This window comes from Mangifera indica, chromosome 3 (assembly GCF_011075055.1).
Source record: "Mangifera indica cultivar Alphonso chromosome 3, CATAS_Mindica_2.1, whole genome shotgun sequence".
NCBI lineage: Eukaryota > Viridiplantae > Streptophyta > Magnoliopsida > Sapindales > Anacardiaceae > Mangifera > Mangifera indica.
The window spans coordinates 14,074,335-14,093,138 of record NC_058139.1 but is presented as its reverse complement, the minus strand read 5'-3'; the positions used below and the strand labels follow the sequence as shown (position 1 = coordinate 14,093,138).

The 18,804-nt window shown below is 31.6% G+C and overlaps 1 protein-coding gene across 1 annotated transcript; it reads right to left on the bottom strand.

The window, feature by feature from the left end:
- Positions 1 to 8,752: 8,752 nt before the first annotated feature.
- On the bottom strand, positions 8,753 to 10,045 carry LOC123211575 (paired amphipathic helix protein Sin3-like 4). The gene has a single exon (XM_044630378.1). The coding sequence runs from the start codon at positions 10,043 to 10,045 to the stop codon at positions 8,753 to 8,755; it is 1,293 nt and encodes a 430-aa protein (XP_044486313.1).
- Between the last annotated feature and the right edge of the window lie 8,759 nt (positions 10,046 to 18,804).

Here is an 18,804-nt window from a genome sequence, read left to right as displayed (position 1 = left end):
GGAACTTTTAGGAACAATAAGTCCTAAAGATTATAAATTCAGGAATGATAAGTCCTAAAGATTATAAAACATCAATTAAAGAAATGGAGTGAAGATAAGAGCAAGAGATAGTTACATAAACAAAGGAGTCTTGGAATTCACAAAACTAAAGTTCTATCAATATTATGAAACTCTAGTGGGCTAGAGTTTAAAATTTACTTGTCCAGTAAGCTTCAAAATATAAAAATAAAATAATATTAACCTAATTTCATGGGGATTAAAAATTAAGTTGTGTGAATTAAAATGTAAGTAAGAATAGAAGTCTTAAATTTTGTGAACTAAGACATAAATAAAAGTAAAAGCCTTAAACTACATGAACTAAGATGTATGATTGTACAAAAGCCTTTAGTTGTGTGAACTAAAAAATATGTATACATAAGAGCCTTATGGTGTGTGAACAAAGACATATGTTAAGTAAATATTATAAGAATTTGAATTGACATGAAATACATGCTCAAGCCATGAAATTGAGAATTAATAATGAAGTCATAGACTTTGTGGAGTATAACAAAATATATAAGTATGTAGGTGAGTGGTTGTGTGATCCGTGACAAGAATATCTAAATGAGTGAGCAATTGTTATGTGATATATGGCCCTAGGAAGGAGCAATTATGCCAATGTTGTGTGATCTTGCCAGGAAAATATGAGTAGAAAGCCATTGTCATGTCATTTGTGGCATGAGATTAAGCGTATGGGCTACTATTATGTGATTAATGGCATAAGGTTAACATGCTACTCTCATGTGATTTGTGCACAATGTGTTATAGCTAAGTGATTTCTAGTACATGTTCATAAAGTCAATGTTGTGTGATCTTTGGCTTAAGACTTCGAAAGTGAGACCATGAATGTTGTTGTATGATAACACTTTTGATATGCTTCATGTACACACCCCATAAAGAGGTACCCACAGTAAGGTGTAAGCATTAACGGTCCATATGATATATTTCCATGTGATATATGATACATGTTAATTTAATTATCTAATAACTTCTTCCAATTTACAATATTTTTTGGATTTCATAGGTTGATTAATGATAATTTATTGCATTTTTTTTTTTTAGGCTTATGATATTTTATCCTGTGTCTTAAGCAAGTGCATGGATGATGACAATCAAGAATAAATGTATTGATAGTGAGCGTGAAATTTTGAGTCTTTTTTAGAGTCACTCTAAATACACAAAATTAACATCAAGGTTAGATTAGATATTTTAACATCTGGTCATTAGCGAAAAGTTACATGTGGTGATGCATGAAGTGAATGGTGCTAATAAAAAATGAAAATTGTGTAAGTTAGAGTTTGCAATTACTAACATTTTCAAAGAATTTGCAAAACTGGTCCTGTGGTTGCTGGAAATTTAGTCTGCATTGGCTGGCTGGGAAAAGAGTGCCGCTTTTTGGGTCTTCCTCAGGCATTTGGAGGACTTGCTGTACTGCTGCTCTTCCTCTCTCCTGTTCTTTTGTGCGTTTCCTCTAATCTCCTGGTGTGCCAGTCTCCTTCTCCAACAGAGCCTTCATCCAGAATCCTACTCCTGGCTCTACCTTGTAGTTCCTTTGGTCCTGGAGCCCTCTGAGGCCTCACTTTGGGTACCTGGTGCCTTATTGTTGCAAACTGCTGGGGATCCTGATACTGCAGGATACTTTTCTCAAACCAGAACTTGCTCCTCCTGGCAACACTTCCACTTGATGGGATATCTGCTTCTGGCTTCACTGCAGTTTTCTTCTCCGGAAAATCTCTTCCTGCTTCCCATCTGCTGCAGTTATTGCGATTGTCCTTATGCTTCAAAGACTGCTGATTTGGTCTCTTGCCATTCAACTACGATTATTCTGTCAATTTATGAGATAAGTTCCCGCAGCCTGCCCCCTTGTGCTCGAGTCAGCCAACTGCTGCTTCTTCTCTACCTGGAGAATTTTCCGTTCCTGGCCTGTTTGTGTTTTTTGTTCATGCGGTGTCATTCATAGGAGGAGCTGCTACTGGATCTGCTGCAAGACTGCCTCCTGCAATTTTTTTGGTGGTTCCTGCAGTATCATGTACAAGAACATTGTCCCAGGATGCTCTGAAAAATAATATGCAGTCATTCTCCTTGCTGGACAAGTTAAAGGAAAATTCCCAGACTCAAGCTGTATTTCCCAGAATCTGCTTGCTGGTCAGCTCTCTCAGTGATTTTTCTGCAACTTTCCCAGCTCTTGGTTCTGTCTTAGGTAGCTGGAATGCCTCCTTGGTTGCTGTAGAGTCCATGGAGTGTTGGTGGCCCAGATGTACCTATGCTACGTCCTCTGCCTTTGCTTAATTTTTTTGCTGATAATCCTACCATCAAGTTTGCTGTGATAAAAAGAATACTGTATAGCTTTCTCTCCCTGGACAGGCCTACATGCTCGTTAATTGTAAAGATTGGGATGTATAGTTTAGGTTACAATTTTCTGTTGAACTCCGTTATGGTAAGAACCATGATAGACTTTCAAAAAAATATGTTACTGAATTTTATTTCTTGCAGACTTGGCTAATGGTAGCATGTTTTTACAATCCTACTGTTTGATTCTAAGACTTTTTCTTATGGGCCCATTCTTTTTCTTGTTATTATAGATATTTAATTAAGGAAAAAAAATATATAGACAGAATGTCCACTCAAGTTATCTTTGGTGGAGCCAAATAAGAAAATATATAAATCCTCAAATCCTATATGAACAAGACTCCAAAAAAATCCTCATAGTCAAACAATTCTTTTTTTTTTTTTTCTAAATAATAATATATTAACAACGGGCCTCCAAAGAGGCCCTAAGAACAAATTAAGCTTGACAAACCCAACAGGCGTTCAGCAAAAACAAGTTACCACAAGATAGGCCTAAAAAGCAATAAAAACGACATTATTTTTTCTTGAAGGTCTATCAAAGTTCCTATTAAGATAATCAAACGATCTTGACCTTTCATTAGTTGAATGTGTTAATATCTAGAACTAATAATTTTCAATATGACTCGGTAGGCCGACATAACATAACATTGAGAAAATAAAGTTAGGGTTGAAATTTTTTTACACAAAATTTATTTTAGATCAATGCGATATCACTCAAAAATAAATCAAATAGTATTAGGGTTAATACGAAAGTAACTTGTACTAACTCAAACTGATTTGAATATTTAGAAAAATATTACTTTAATTAAATTTATTATGAATAAATTATAAAATTATTGAAAGACAATTTTAATAACAGTTAAAATCCTTGCAAATTGCATAGAGTTATATATTTATATAGTTGTAATTATTTATATTATTCTTGATTTTTATTTAAAAAATTTATTTTATTATGGGATAATGAGAATGTAATTTAGTTTGTAAAATTATTGACGTGTTTTAAAGGTCATGACATGTAATTTTTAGATCATTTGATGTTAAAAACACTTAAGAGAGTAAAATTAATAAACAATTTCAAGTTAATTTGGATTGTGTCGGGTCAATCCAAACATTAAAGGATTTAGTTAGAGTTGAAAAATGTTGACACCATCTTAATTTGGGTCGAGTTAGAATTGAAGATTTTTTGCCCGAAACTTGAATTAATATAATAAGAATACGATATGATGATATGAACTGCCAAATCTGTTAATATCTTTTAACCACCCTTGAAACCTCCATAATCAATGACTTGTGAATAAATAAGCTATTTGCAATATAATCACTAGATTTCCTTGATTAATATCAAATGCTCTCCTCAGATACAAAAACTCTGTCATTTGAAGTAAACTGATAATTACTGAAGTCTCATTTCTTTATAATGTTAAGTGAAGAAACTGTTAGAAAATTTCTTGATATGAGTTAATATTAGAGAAATTAATTAATTTGTCCAAAATTGAGGGGTGAAAAAGAATTTGTCTAAACTTCTTAAATGTAAACAAACTACCATTTTTCACTGTGAAGACAAGACTAACCTTCATGAAAAAACGAAGAAAAAGACAAAATTTTCTTCCCAGCTACACAAATTTGTAGATGCTTTGCCCAATTTTCTTAGGTGATTTTGGCGACTTTTCTTACCACCAAAATGGATGAAAAGGTTAATAAAACAATTCTTGTCATGTTTTTTTTTTGCATTTCAGTGTAAGATTTAATCAATTGAATGCGATATTTGGATGTTTAGACTTAGGATTTCGATTTGAAAATTTTGATAAAATTGACTTGATTTGATAGTGTTTTTGCTTAATTTTCTCAGGGTTTTTGTATTAAATTAGCTATAGAGTTTATTAATAATGAAATGGGATCTAAAAAACGAAGTTTTGGAGGTGAAATCTCACCACACAAAATCAGCAGTCACATTGCAAAATTTTTGTTTAGTACACGAATTCATGTGGCGAGATTTCTTGGAGACAAGGAGGTTTTGTGTATTTTTCAAACTTTTTGGACCACATGAATTCATGTGGTTGAGGGCCAAAGTGCTAGTTTTTAAACAATGAATCATGTAGTAGGGCAAAAGTGTAAATTTGGAAAATAGGTTAACATGTGAATTCGTGTGGTGGGGGGCAAATTATGATTTTTTAAAGTTTTTCCACCACACGAATTCGCTTGGTGGGGGTTGGGGGTAGAATAAAAATTTTACATTATGGGTGATTTCTAATATTTTTCATATGAGGAGAAAAATTGAAATTTTTTTATTTTAAAGTTTTTTTGGCTTGTAGAATTAGAATTTGAGGTGTTTTTTTTAATAATGCATCTATGTTAAGAATTGACTCATTTTTAATATAAAATTGATTTTATAGAGAGCTTGACAAAAGAGAAAAAGAGATTATAGAAATGGTGAAATGAGATTTTCTATCAAAAAACACTTCAAGGCTCAACTTACTACACATAAGTATAGAGATGTAGGAGCTATAATTAAGAAAATATTGACAGAGAGACAGTTAAAAATGTTTCAGCAAAACTATTTTGGGCATTTCTTTAACCTTAAAGATAGTCGATTCAGTAGAGTCTTACTACACTCCTTCATCCTAAGAAAGGTGAATAGGGTGAACTTGAGTCATGACTTATGGTTTAGAGTTAATGAGATTGACATCAGGTTTAGCCCGTATGAGTTCCCCATTATGATAGGCATTCGATTCAGTCGAATATTAGATATTGACACGTATACTCTGTCAAAGGTTATAGATCAGATCCAATATACATATTTCCATGGGTATAAGTTAGTTACATAAATCGATTTATGTCACGTTTTCCAACAGAGGCCTTAGAGGGAAGATGACATTAACGTAGTAAAATTAGCCCAATTGTATTATCTTCAAATGGGGTTATTAGGGAGTTATTTGAGAAAAGCAACCCCCCAAAAGATATTAAAATTCGTTGATCATTTTGATGGATTCAATGCATGAGCATAAGTATGGCAGATGACATATCAATTGATCTATAACAATATCTCCCAAATGTGTATGGATTCTGGCCCCATAAAGAATAAGGAAAACCTTATGAAACAATATAGTATCATAGGGTTCCCGCTACCTTTCTAGGTAATTGTATCATTTTTTTTTAATTGTGATTAAAATAAAAACAATTTATTACGATTATAAATTTTTAGAGTAACAGATTTAAGTTAAAATTGTAGTTTTGGATATACGAGATAGGATACTATCCCAACTATCTTTATCAAAAATATAGTAAGTAATAATTTGTTATTAATTAAAATATGAATGAGGTATAACAAAGTTTACCTAAACAAAACTTGTAGGATGATATTAATTTCCCGTTAGTTTTAACTCTAATTGAGAAAGCGATAGATTGGTTTAACAACATCGTTCAATACATGGGAATGTCGGATAGACAATCTTCTTTATCAACATCCTCCTCATCCTCGCCAAGAGAAGCATCATCTACTCCTCCTAACTTTGCTTCTCTGGTCATTGCTTTGAGTCAAATCGAAGCTCTTGTTTAGCTTATTGTCACTAAGCCAACTCTTGTCGATGCCCTTGTTTTGACCCCTACCATTAAACGCATATTACTAGAACGCCTTATTATGCCACCTGCCACTTAGCACACTTCAGACGATCCCCACGTCACTAGACAATATTTCTCTATACGTTACTTTGATGTTGCATTGGCTTGATGAGACAACCTTATCTTGGATCATATAACTCATATGGAGGATAGGATAACTCGTATGGAGGACACACGATCTCATCTCTGCTCAAATACTATCATGCAGGTAAAAAAGTTAATGATAGACACATCAATTAAATATGCAAATCCTACAATAATTGTATATGTATTGACAATCTACTCATGATGATGATGACGAACCATCGAGGGGGTCCCATATTCACATCTCCACCTACAATTAAGGTACTAAACTATTAGAGTATATTAGAAATGATATTTCAAAAATACTTTGATTATCTATTAACTCATGATTGTTGATATTGTTACAACATTAGTTTTTGTATGAGGGACCAATAAGGGAAAATTCTATATTGACTTTTGATGTTGGTGATGAGAGGTCATCATATGAGGTTTCCCCATTAATACCTTCTTTGATAATGTTATCTGTATATGTTACACGTGAATTCAATATTCGATTTTCAATTCCTTGTTAATTCATTAATGTCAACATTGTGACAATGCCTCGCTATTGATGAGACCGCATTAAAGGGGGATCTCATATTGACATTTGTTCTAATAGTAGAGGTATGTACAACATCGACTATATATATTGTAATTTTTGTTAAACACTTTGATTAACCAATATAAAATGTTAATATTGTTATATGATGTTGGCGATGATGGACCACCATACGAGGATTCCCCGCTATCATCTTCTTTTATAGTTTAGGTAAGTATAACGTCGTTTAGATATGTTATATCTAAATTCAACATTTGATTTTCGAGTTTAATACAACACATGGTCAATAATATGTTTTAAAAAATATGATAATAACAATAAGACTTTTAGTACTTTTCATAGATTTTCTGGTTAAAATCAATACAACAATTCATATATAAAGTATTTAATTGACTATTAAAACTAATATAATATAATATATCATATAAAGCCTCTGCACTACTAAGTGAATATGTAATAAGATTAATAAAATATTCGTGTCTCAAATTAATCCATATATCAGACATTAAAGAAATTACAAACATGACATAATTACAAACAAGTAAAGAAAAAAACAATTAAAGTTTACCCTTTCGAAGAATAATGAGGATGAAAAATTAAGCCTAATAAAAAGAAAAACATTGATATGGAGTAAAAAAATTATGTGAAAATTTTTTTACTACTATTATGAATATAAACTTGTTGTGGTAAATGGAGAGTTTAGGGATTTTAAAAAATGGGTTTTTTTGTTGGCATTATTGTAATTAATTGAAAATTAAATGAACACTTTTGTACTTTAGACTTGGATATCAAAATAACATTGATTAGGATTTCATCAAAAATTCAAAAATAGGGAAAACGAATAAAAAGGTCGTTTAATACGCGTTTAATACGAAAAAAGAGTAAAATATATATTTATTATATTTTGGGTTCAAAAATTCGAAACATTATATTTAATACACGAATTAAATGGAAATAACAATTATTTACGTTTTTACTAACTAGGATAAAAACTAACATTTCTTCTCATTTTTCAAACTGAAACACATTTCAAACACAAGAAGTAAACACCGAACGAACAAAGAAATATTGTGATGAACAATGCCGAAATGGTGAAGTATGACGAATAAAAAGCTGAAAGTTCTCATTCTGCAATAGCACCAACGTCAAAATAGCTGGATTTTGGTCAATATAGCTGGAATTTTTTGTCTCTTTGGTTCGTTATTAAAAACAAGTTGGTATAGTTCAGTGGGTTAAAGCGTGCTGCTGTTAACCACAAGGTCGGAGAAGAAAAATTATTTTTATATGTCGCATGAGATTTTGTGATAATGATAAGAAATTGTCTTTATTTATAAGGCAATTTAGTCAATATTTATTCAGATAGTTACATGGTGGGGGTGTACAAAACCATATAACCCAACCAGTTAAAGGAATATGTGAACTAAATCAAATTTTCTGTTTGAATAAAATTTCTAATCAAAATCAAACAAATTTTACATAAAAACTGATTAATTATCGATTTGATTTTACCAAATAATCAAATTGAAATATTCTATTACTCAATTTATGAATACCATATAAAAATTTGTTTTAATTTTTCTTTTAATAGTATGAACAGTATCAAACCGAGCCGTGGGTCTAAAGGCCAAACTTGCGACTTGGCTCGAAAGACCCACAAGCTGGGCACAACAACCCAAAATGTAAAAATTAGATTATACTGTATACGTTCACTTGTAAACTATAGATGGTTGTGTTTTCTTTCTTTCTTGTTTTCCTTCTCTTATTGTGTTAAATCCTCACTTACCTAGCATAGCAGTATTTTCAGTTAAAGAATTTCACCATCCACAGATTTTACATGCCTAGCATAGTGTATAACAAAGAAATTTAAGAGAATATTACCATGTATAAGATCTACAGCTAGCCATGTAGATATCGGCAAACATGGGCATGATCAATGTTGTGAGGCCATGGAAGAATTAAGCAACAACCTAAAACCAGTCTATGTAATTATGAAAAACTATAACCCATCTACACATGTGCACACTTAATGAATAAAATAAACTAAAACAATTGTTCATCACTGAATTTTACATATATAAGAGGAACCAGTAGATTACCTCAAACGAAAAAGGAAAAGTACAAATCCTAATGCAGTCTTGGAATATATTCTTCATAGACACCTACCCAGATCCTATTGCAACGACTATATTCTTTTTCAGTCTCTTCTAATTGCAATTTCAGGCGATTAAGTATAGAATTGAGCACAACCTTAGAATTTTTCTCGCCCAAGTCTATGCCTACACAGAACTTCTTTACACAAGTCTGTTGTAAGGTGCTCAAGCCATGTTTAATATCAAAGGTGTCACCCTTCAATAAATCCTCAATTCTGTTAATGGTGGACTTCAATCGATCCAGCAAAACATCTGCCTCGAATCGATCATCTTCACATTTGTTGAGGGCTTTTTCATACTCATTATGGTGCCTGATTCTGTAATTCTTTTTCCCTGGATCCCTAGAAATCCACTCATCATTCAGCACTTGAGCATCCAACTCCGATCTGCCACTAGAATTAGGAACAATAAAGTTTCTAGGGAAATGCCAGTAGCTAAAAGTAGCCTGTTCACAGTTGGAAAAATCCAAATCTCTAAGTGGTTTATGCCAATCTTCATGCTTCTTCTTGTCTTCTTTCCCCTTTTCAGTCTTCATCCTTTTATGCTCTGCCTTCAGTCTTTTAGAACTAACCTTATTCTTTTCAATCGTCAACCTTGTATGATCAGCCTTCTCTGATATATCTTCTTTGTTTCCACACTGAATCAAAAACTCCCCAAATTGTTCCATGATGCAAGAATACTCATCAAGTGAATGAAACAAGTCTTTAATTCCAATCCTTCCAATATTGTATTCATGGACCTTCCTCAGGAAATTCATGTACTCATCTGAATCATTTAACTTATTCTTGATGTTTGCAAACAAACTAAGCCCTTTCTTGAGGACAGAATCAACCCCAGGGCCGCCTTTATTGGAATTATTAGAAGCATGGTTGTGTTCCTCTTCCTGTTCCTTATTTACGCTAAATATTTCACAGTTTCTACGAAACTCATCCATCAAATCTGGCTGATCCCCCAAAACTGTAGCTATTTGCTTGTAAAGTTCATCGCCCATTTGGCTTCCGCTTAAAGCATTCAAAAGAGAATCATAGGCAGCCTGATGATTCTTGAAACGCAACTTAACCTCACTCAGAAAATCGGCTGCAGCATGGAGGAAAGCATCTTCTTCAGCCACTAAGAAATCTTCCTTCGATAGCAGTTCGTTCAGTCGGGTTGTAAAAGCAGCGCAATCAAATTTTGGTTTTCGAAAATCAGATTGAACAGGTAGAAAATGGTCATAAGTTTGATGATCTGGGTCTTGGAAAAAGGCTTGCGTATTGGATCTCTTCATGTTCTTGGTTTAGAATAAGTAAAATGTGGCTAGAGAACAGAAAGCATATATAATGATTAATCCTATTCCTGATGAAATTAGGATTTAGTAAATTTAAAACTCTAACCCACTTGAGTTTCATTAAATTTATACAACTCCAACACTCATAAGTTTATGGAACTCTCTCTTACACTTATTTTCAGGCCTATATTTTTATAAAAATAATTTTATATATATATATTTTTATTATATGATTTAAATATATAAATAATATATCATCATATAAATAATCGTTATTTTATTTTTTAATTTAAAAGTATTTAATTATATAATAATATATTATACATATACTTAAATGATGTATATACCCCCATAAACCTGGATTTTTGGGCGAAATAGTCCAAGGTAGTATGCTCATGATTTTTGACTAATATCAAACCAACGTTGAGGACAAATTAATGGACCTACAAATTCATTTATATAACATTTATATATCATGTTACATCATCTTGCATCTTGTCAAGGCTACGAAATCCTCTTCGGATTTATATGATTCCAAGTGACTTTTTTTTTTTTTAAATCTTTATTTAATTGACTTCTGTTAGAGGAAAAACTAATCCTATTTTATGGTAAGATAATTTCAAAGAAACTTCTGATGTTATGTACTTATGTGTGCTAGGAATATATATATTAATAAAATTATATTTATTTATTTTAAGTATATAAATAAATAAATATTTATATATATTATGTTATTAAGTAATTTTAAATTAAAAATAAAATAATACTCAATTACAAGATGATATATACGCAAGTGTATATCTATTTATATAATAAAAATAGATACACATAATATTATTTATATAGTATATATAATGAATTAAATATTACCCATTGTTCAAATTTTGGGATGATAATGTAATAAGTACTACAAAATATAATCATTTCAGAATAAATAGTGTTCTTGCGTTTTTTAAAGTTAACAGGGTTATTGGATTAGCAAAGTGGGAAGATTTTATTTGCAAACAGAAAAACATATAAGATCTATTAAATGGACGAATTTAGATTACCAACAACATCAACATGGATATTTTGCCCATCTCAAAGATAGATTTGTGAATGTTTATAGAATACATAAATTATCTGACACTATATCTATAAAGTTGATAATCAATTGAATAGAAGAGGCATTTCATTCAAGATATCAAAAGTGTATTAAAAATAAGTAGTTAGATCCAGGCAACTAGTTGGCTTATAGTCTAATCAATTTGTTGACTTGTTATTATATTCTTTCTTGCTACTGTTTTAAGGGTTCGGCATTGGAAACTTTGAACATTTTTGCTATTCCAGAAAGGCCAAAGGATTTATTTTCACTTAAAGTATGTTGTATTCTCAAGTTTTCACTTCTTAACTTTGAAAATCTTATTTACCCACTTATAAATAAAAAATTATTAAAATTTTTTATTATTTAATAAATTAAACAAAATATTAGTAATAAAAAAGATAACTTACTAGGATAATCAAATATTACCCAAATCCGAATGCCCTCAAAGAGAATAAAAGTGTTTTTTTTTCTTTATTTGATTTTTTTTTTCAACCATTTGGATCCAGAATCTATTTGGGCTTGTTGTGAAAATTAAAAAAATGTGGCATAATATTTCTAAAAAAAATCATTTAAAAAATTTTAGAATACATTCTAAAACTAGCTTAAACAATTACATTTACCCTTCAAATTACAAGATCTAGGAAGGCCAAGTGTAAAATCGTTTGCAAGGCTGGCCCAATATTTTTTGCAACATATGAAAAATCACAGGCAAAATCATGCAACAGTTGCATATGATTTTACGGGGTGTCAGATAAAATCTTGACCATAGAACTTTCAATTTTCAAAACAATTTTTTTTTAATTTTAAAGAATCATTCAACATTTTAGAATTTATTTTGGATATGTATTTAAATTTCTTCAACAATTTCTATCTTCAGCATTTTTTTAATTTGTTTTTCCAACACATAACAACAAGATGAAAAGAAAATTTGAGGGCTTGACTAGGCAAATTGATGTCATCAATGAGATGTTTTAGGCTACTGGACACTATAACGTAGGGATGACAATGGGGAGGGACGAAACCGAATACCCTATTCTGCATCTCTATCTCTGTTAGAAGATTTTTCATGCCCTTCATGTGGGAAAAATTCTCCTCCCCATTCCCTACCCACGGAAAAATATTTCATCCCCATCTCTATACCTGCAAAAATAAATCCTCTACTTATGCCCTCTAAACACAAAATAAAAATATTAGACAAAAAAATTAAATAAAATTAAAACCAACTCACTATTTCAAATGCCACAAATAACATATGTTAAATAACTTAATATGCACAACAAAAAACATAAATAAATTTAAAAAACAAAAATGAAAAAAAACTATAAAGATATGTTAGTATTTTAAGTAAATATATTAATATAAAAAAGGATGGGGATGGAGGTAAGGAAGGGATGGGACACATGCATCTCCTTTTTCGGCACATCCCTGATTGCAAGGATTTTTTTTATCCTTGTTCTCGTCCTATTTCTCATTTATATTAGGGAATTTCCACTCTGTTTGGATCAAAGACCTTAAATTCAGATTGAAATTATCATCTCTACTATAATGCATAAGTTATAGTTAGATGATGCAAAAACATAATAGGAGGGATATATAAAAAGTTGATCAATAATAAAAGGAAGCTATTTGCCTAAACTTTTTTAGGTCCTTGGATATGTACAACAACATATTCACTAGTGCACTCGTGAATTCAGTGTTGCTTTGCCAGATTAGTAAGGGAAACACTGTAGATGAGTTTCAATTTCAACTTAACAGGATGGACATGTGTTTCAATAGATTTGACTTTACCTTAGTTACTGGTTTGAGGTTTAATCATGTCACTAACTTTTCCAAATACATTCCGTTATCGGTGCAACAAAGAATGTGAGAAATGTATTTTTTGAATAAGAGGTTGGTGGCTTATGGTGATCTTATTTTTGCTTTTGAGGATATCGCATAGAGGGATATGATAAAAAGTGGTCAAGTTGACGCTACTTTATTTTTCTCATGTTGTATTGATAGGTGTAGACTTTTGCAAGGTCATGAAAGTTTAGATTCTACAACTAGTGGAGTACCCAACCATATTTAGCATATACCCATGAGAAATTAGGGTACGTAATATGACTGTCAATACACTTAGAAAGGTGATTCATCTGTGGTACAAATGAGGTGACCAAAGTATAATAATCTTGAGATATTTGTGCGTAAAGGAAATTTTTGATATTGGGATTTTTCCAATTAGATAAAAATAAACCTATTTTGGATAATCTTGAACTAACGTTATAAGCGTACATGGCTCTTAGATAAGGATTATCCGTTATCTTTCTTCGTCCAAAAAATCTAAATAAATCATGAATTATACAAGATTATATTTAGATGATGTATGTGTGTACGATCATACATGGTCTCTATTTAAAGAGACAATTATGCAACAGTTTATTCATATACAAAACACTTGATCATGCATCTGAAATACCTAGTTATGCATCACGCTCTAGCAAGCATTGTGTCGAGAAATAAAATTTAATAGCCTAATAACCAAACAAAATAAAGCAATGGTCTAGGATAAAAAATACTTTTCAATCTTCTGTGCAAACCAATTAGAAACCCACAAGCAAAGCAAATGCAACAAAATTAAATAAATCAATGGACACTAGATTTTTAATATAGAAAACCTTCCCATTGTGGAAAGGAAAAACCACGGGACCTAGTCCAAATAAAATTTTCACTATCAACAATAATAATGGGTATAAACAAAGTTCTCCTTACTAATATTAAAGACTTATAATCAGCAATACATCAAGAACAACTATTCTTGGCAACAAGGAACAAAATAACATAAGTTTGATGGAGAGAAATCACCAAAATAGGGCTTCTGTTCACACATCCAAATTCAGACCTAGACACCTCAAAATTAGATCTTCACTATTCAGAATGTAGAACCTTGTGTTTAGAACATCTCCACAAAATGTCAACTTGATCCAATGGTGAACGACTTTGAAATCTCTAATTTACAGAAACTACTAGAGCATAAACAAAAACAGAAAAGTGACTCTTCTTCTCCTCTTTTTCTTTCCATTTTAATAGGGTTTTCCAATTGTATTAATTCTCATCTAAATGGGTATTTATAAGTCTTCATTAAACTTGGTGAAATGACTAAAATAGTCTCCACCCACATTTATCCAAAAGGTTAAAAGTGGGTAACATAGTAAATGAGTCATCTTCTCACATAAAAGGGAAACCTAAACAAATCTCCCTTTCCTAATTATGTAAAGGAGAATCTCATCTTGGCAATCAAAAGACATACGTCAAGCTTTTCTCTTAGCAAACTTTTTATCAACATATCTATAACAGTTCGATCAGTATAAATTTTCTCAAATTCTAGCAGCTTTTCATTCAAAATATCTCTAATCTAGTGATACCTCACATTTATATGTTTTGATCTTGCATGGAAAGTGAAGTTCTTACCCAAGTGAATGACACTTTGACTATCATAGAATAACACATAATTTTGTTGTTTGAACCCAAGTTTAAACATAAAATTTTTAGCCCAAAGCAACTCCTGGTAAGCTTCAGTTGCAATAAGAAATTTTGCTTCTATAGTGGAAAGTACAACACATTTCTGAAGTCTAGGTTGCCAAGCCATAGCCCCACCTATAAAAGTTATTAAGTACCCTGAGGTAGATTGCAAGTATCTATATCTTTTCCCATGTTATCATCAGTGTAACCAACTAATAATGGTTTTCCATTTCCAAAACAAAGACTCAAATTTAAAGTACCTTTAAGGATCTCATAAGCCATTTAATTACATTCTAATGCTCTCTACTAAGATTTGATAGGAATCTACTCACCATACTAACTATATAGGCTATGTTTGGCCTTGTCCAAACCATTGCATACATTAAACTTCCTAGAATTGATGTATATGGAACCTTTTCCATAGCTTTCTTTTCTTCATCTGTGGATGAACTTTGCTTGGAACTCAACTCAACTTGAGTGGCAATGAGAGAGCTAATAGATTTTGCTTGGTTCATATTGAACCTCTGAAACACCTTTTCAATGTACTTCTCTTGTGACAAGTAAAGCTTCTTACGACTTCTATCACGACTTATCTTAATGCCAAGAACTTGTTTTGCTAGCCTTAAGTCTTTCATGGAAAAGACTTGATTCAATTGTTTCTTTGGCATAGTAATTTTTAAAGCATTCTTACCAATAATCAACATGTCATCAACATAAAGCAATAAGATAATAAAATCATCTTCAAAGAATTTTTGAATAAAAACACAAAAGTTAGAAGTAATCTTCTTGTAACCATGCTCCCCTATAATTGATTTAAATTTCTTGTACCATTTTCTTGGGGTTTGTTTCAACCCATAGAGACTCTTCTTCAATTTGCATACATAACTATCATTTCTTGTCCTTTTACCTCAAAACCCTTTGGTTGTTGCATGTATATCTTTTCCTCTAAATAACCATGGAAGAAGAGAGTTTTTACATCTATCTATTCAATCTCCAAGTCTAAGTTAGTTGTTAAACCAAGAACTATACGAATAAATGACATCTTTATAATAAAAGAGAAAATCTCATCAAAATTAACCCTTTTTCTCTAACTAAATCCCTTGACAACCAACCTATCGTTATACATTAGGCTAGAATTATGTTGTTCATGCTTTGTTCCATACACCTATTTGTTCATCAAAACCTTTTTGTCTTTAGGTAGCTTTACAAGGTCAACTGTCTGATTTTCATGTAAAGACTTCATCTCATCCTATGTTGCATCAAGCCTTTTTTGTTTGTACTCACCTTCTCTTACTTCCCTGAAATTTTCAAGTTCTCTCTCATCTGTGAAATTCATATACTCATTTGAAGGATACTGTGTAGAAGGTTTTCTCTCCCTAGTAGATCTTCTAGGAAAGTTTTTTGGTACTGTCACTTGTTCATCTTCTTTCTCATTCTCTACATCACCATATAAAGGATCTTTTATATCACTTATTTCCTAGTGGTCATCATAAACATTATCATCAACATGTGCTGACAATTCTTTTAAAGGAACAGGATCCAAATCAATTATCTCATTATGTTTCTGAGGTACTGGTTGATCTACCTTTCCAATATCTTGTATGGTCTGGTCTTCCATAAATGTAGCATCTTCGCCTTTTACCAATCTCTTCTTAACATGATCATAAAACCTATAGCCAAATTCATCATGGTCATAGCTAATTAATATACACTGCCATGTCTTCATATCAAGTTTGGACCTCTTATCTTTAGAAATGTGAACAAAAGACTTACACCCAAAAATACGTAGGTGGTCATAAGAGACATCTCTACCATACTTTGTCAAAACCATCAAATTTAAGTGAAAGGCATGGTGTAAGATTTAACACATGTACTGCAATGTACAAGGCTTCACCCTAAAAAGATTCTAGCAATTATGCATATGACAATAAGCATCTCACTCTTTCAATTAAAGTTATGTTCATCGTTTTAGCCAAACCATTTAATTGAGGAGTTTTAAGAGGAGTCTTTTGATGTCTAATACCTTGTTGTTTGCAATATACATCAAAAGGACTATAGTACTCACCATCATTATCTAATATGATGTATTTAAGCTTCTTGCCAGTTTGTCTCTCTAGAAGAACCTGAAATTGTTTGAACATATCTAAGACTTGATATTTAGTTTTCAAGGCGTATACCTACACCTTTCAAGAATAATCATCTATGAAGGTCACAAAGTAAAGAGAACCACTATTTGTTCTAGTCTTTATAGTCCTACAAACATCTGAATGCACTAAGTCTAGGAAATCTAACTTTCATGAAGAAGGTGAACTCTTGAAGGCAATTTTGCTCTGCTTACCTGCTAGGTAATGATCACACTTCTTCAAGACAACATTTTTCAATCTAGACATGACATTTTTCTTAACCAAAATAAACAAGCCTTTTTCACTCATGTGAGAAAATCTTTTGTGCCAAAAGTCAAGTGTTTTATCTAACTTTATAGCATTGATACTATTTTTAGAGATCTATCCCTGCACGACACACAAGATGGGTTATTTCTTACCTCTAGCTACCATCATGGATCTTTTGGTGAGCTTCTATTTTCTATCACCAAAGAAACTGAAATATCCTTCATCATCAAGTTTGCTTGTGGAAATTCGATTTAGAGATAAATTTAGAACATATCTAGCATTTCTAAGTAATAGCCTCGTGTCATTCTCACTCTGTAGTCATATATCTCCAATACCAATAATTTTTGAAACATTATTGTTGCCTATCCTAACAGTTCTATAATCACCATAATTATAGAATGTAAAAAATTCCCTTTGAGATGTTGCATAAAGTATGGCATCACTGTCAACAATCCAACTAGTCTCATTACTCGTAAGTAAGGTCATCACGAAAAAGTACAAAGTAATCTTTAATAGTAGTTGTAATAATATGATTATCACCCTTGTCAGCATCATTCTTTTTCTCATTATCTTTTTCTTTATTGTCTCTCTTGAGTTTTTTGCAATACTTCTTGATATGGCCTTTCAACCCACAATAATGACATTTAATATTGGCAAACTTGTTTGACTTACCTCTTTCTTTGTTTCTAGGCTTTGGTCTTCTACTCTTGTTCCTCCTTCTTTTTTTTGTAATAAGAACTTTTGCTTGTGAAGAAGAACTCTATGATTTCTTCTCATCACTTCACTTAGAATATTGCTTTTGATAGATTCCATGGTAATGTTTCCTTCTAGAGTAGAATTAGTCAATGACATTCTGAATGTCTCCCATGACATTGGTAATGACCTAAGAAAAATTAAAGCTTGAACCTCTTCATCAAACTTTATTCCGATAGCTAAAAGCTAGTTAAAGATTCTCTAAAAAACATTCAAGTGATAAGTTATACGAGTTCTATCTTGATACCTCACAATCATCATCTGTTTCATGAAGTACATTTTGTTGCTTATATTTTTTTACACATATAACTTTTCAAGTTTCTTCCATAGAGTCCTAGCATGTGTCTCTCCATCAATATGGTTCAATATGTTATCATCAACCTATTACCTAATATATCCACACACTTGTCTATGTAACAATATCTATTCTTCATCTATTTTATCTTCAATTTTTTCTATGTAAAACACTAGCTGATGCAAATTTTTAACATAAAGCAAGTCTTGCACCTTCCAAAGAGAATAATTAAGACCATTCAAGAGCACCATTTTACTTGTATTAGCTTTCATTGTTTAACATGTGCTCAATGACAAAATAACCAATAGCTCTAATACCAATTGTTGAGTAATAAAATTCGATAGCCTAATAACCAAATAGAATAAAGAAATGGTCTAAGATAAAAAATACTTTCCAATCTTCTATGCAAACCTATTAGGAACCCACAAGCAAAGCAAATATAGCAAAATTAAATAAATCAACGGACACCAGATTTTTAACGTGGAAAATCTCCCCAATGTGGAAAGGAAAAACCACGGGACCTAGTCCAAATGAATCTTCCACTATCAATAATAATTATAGGTACAAACAGAGTTCTCCCTAGTAATATTAGAGGCGTATAATCAATAATACATCAAGAACAACTATTTTTGGCAACGAGGAACCAAATAACATAAGTTTAATAAAGAGAAATCACCAAAACAAGACTTCTGTTCACATATCTAGATCTAGATCTAGACACCTCAAAATCAGATCTTCA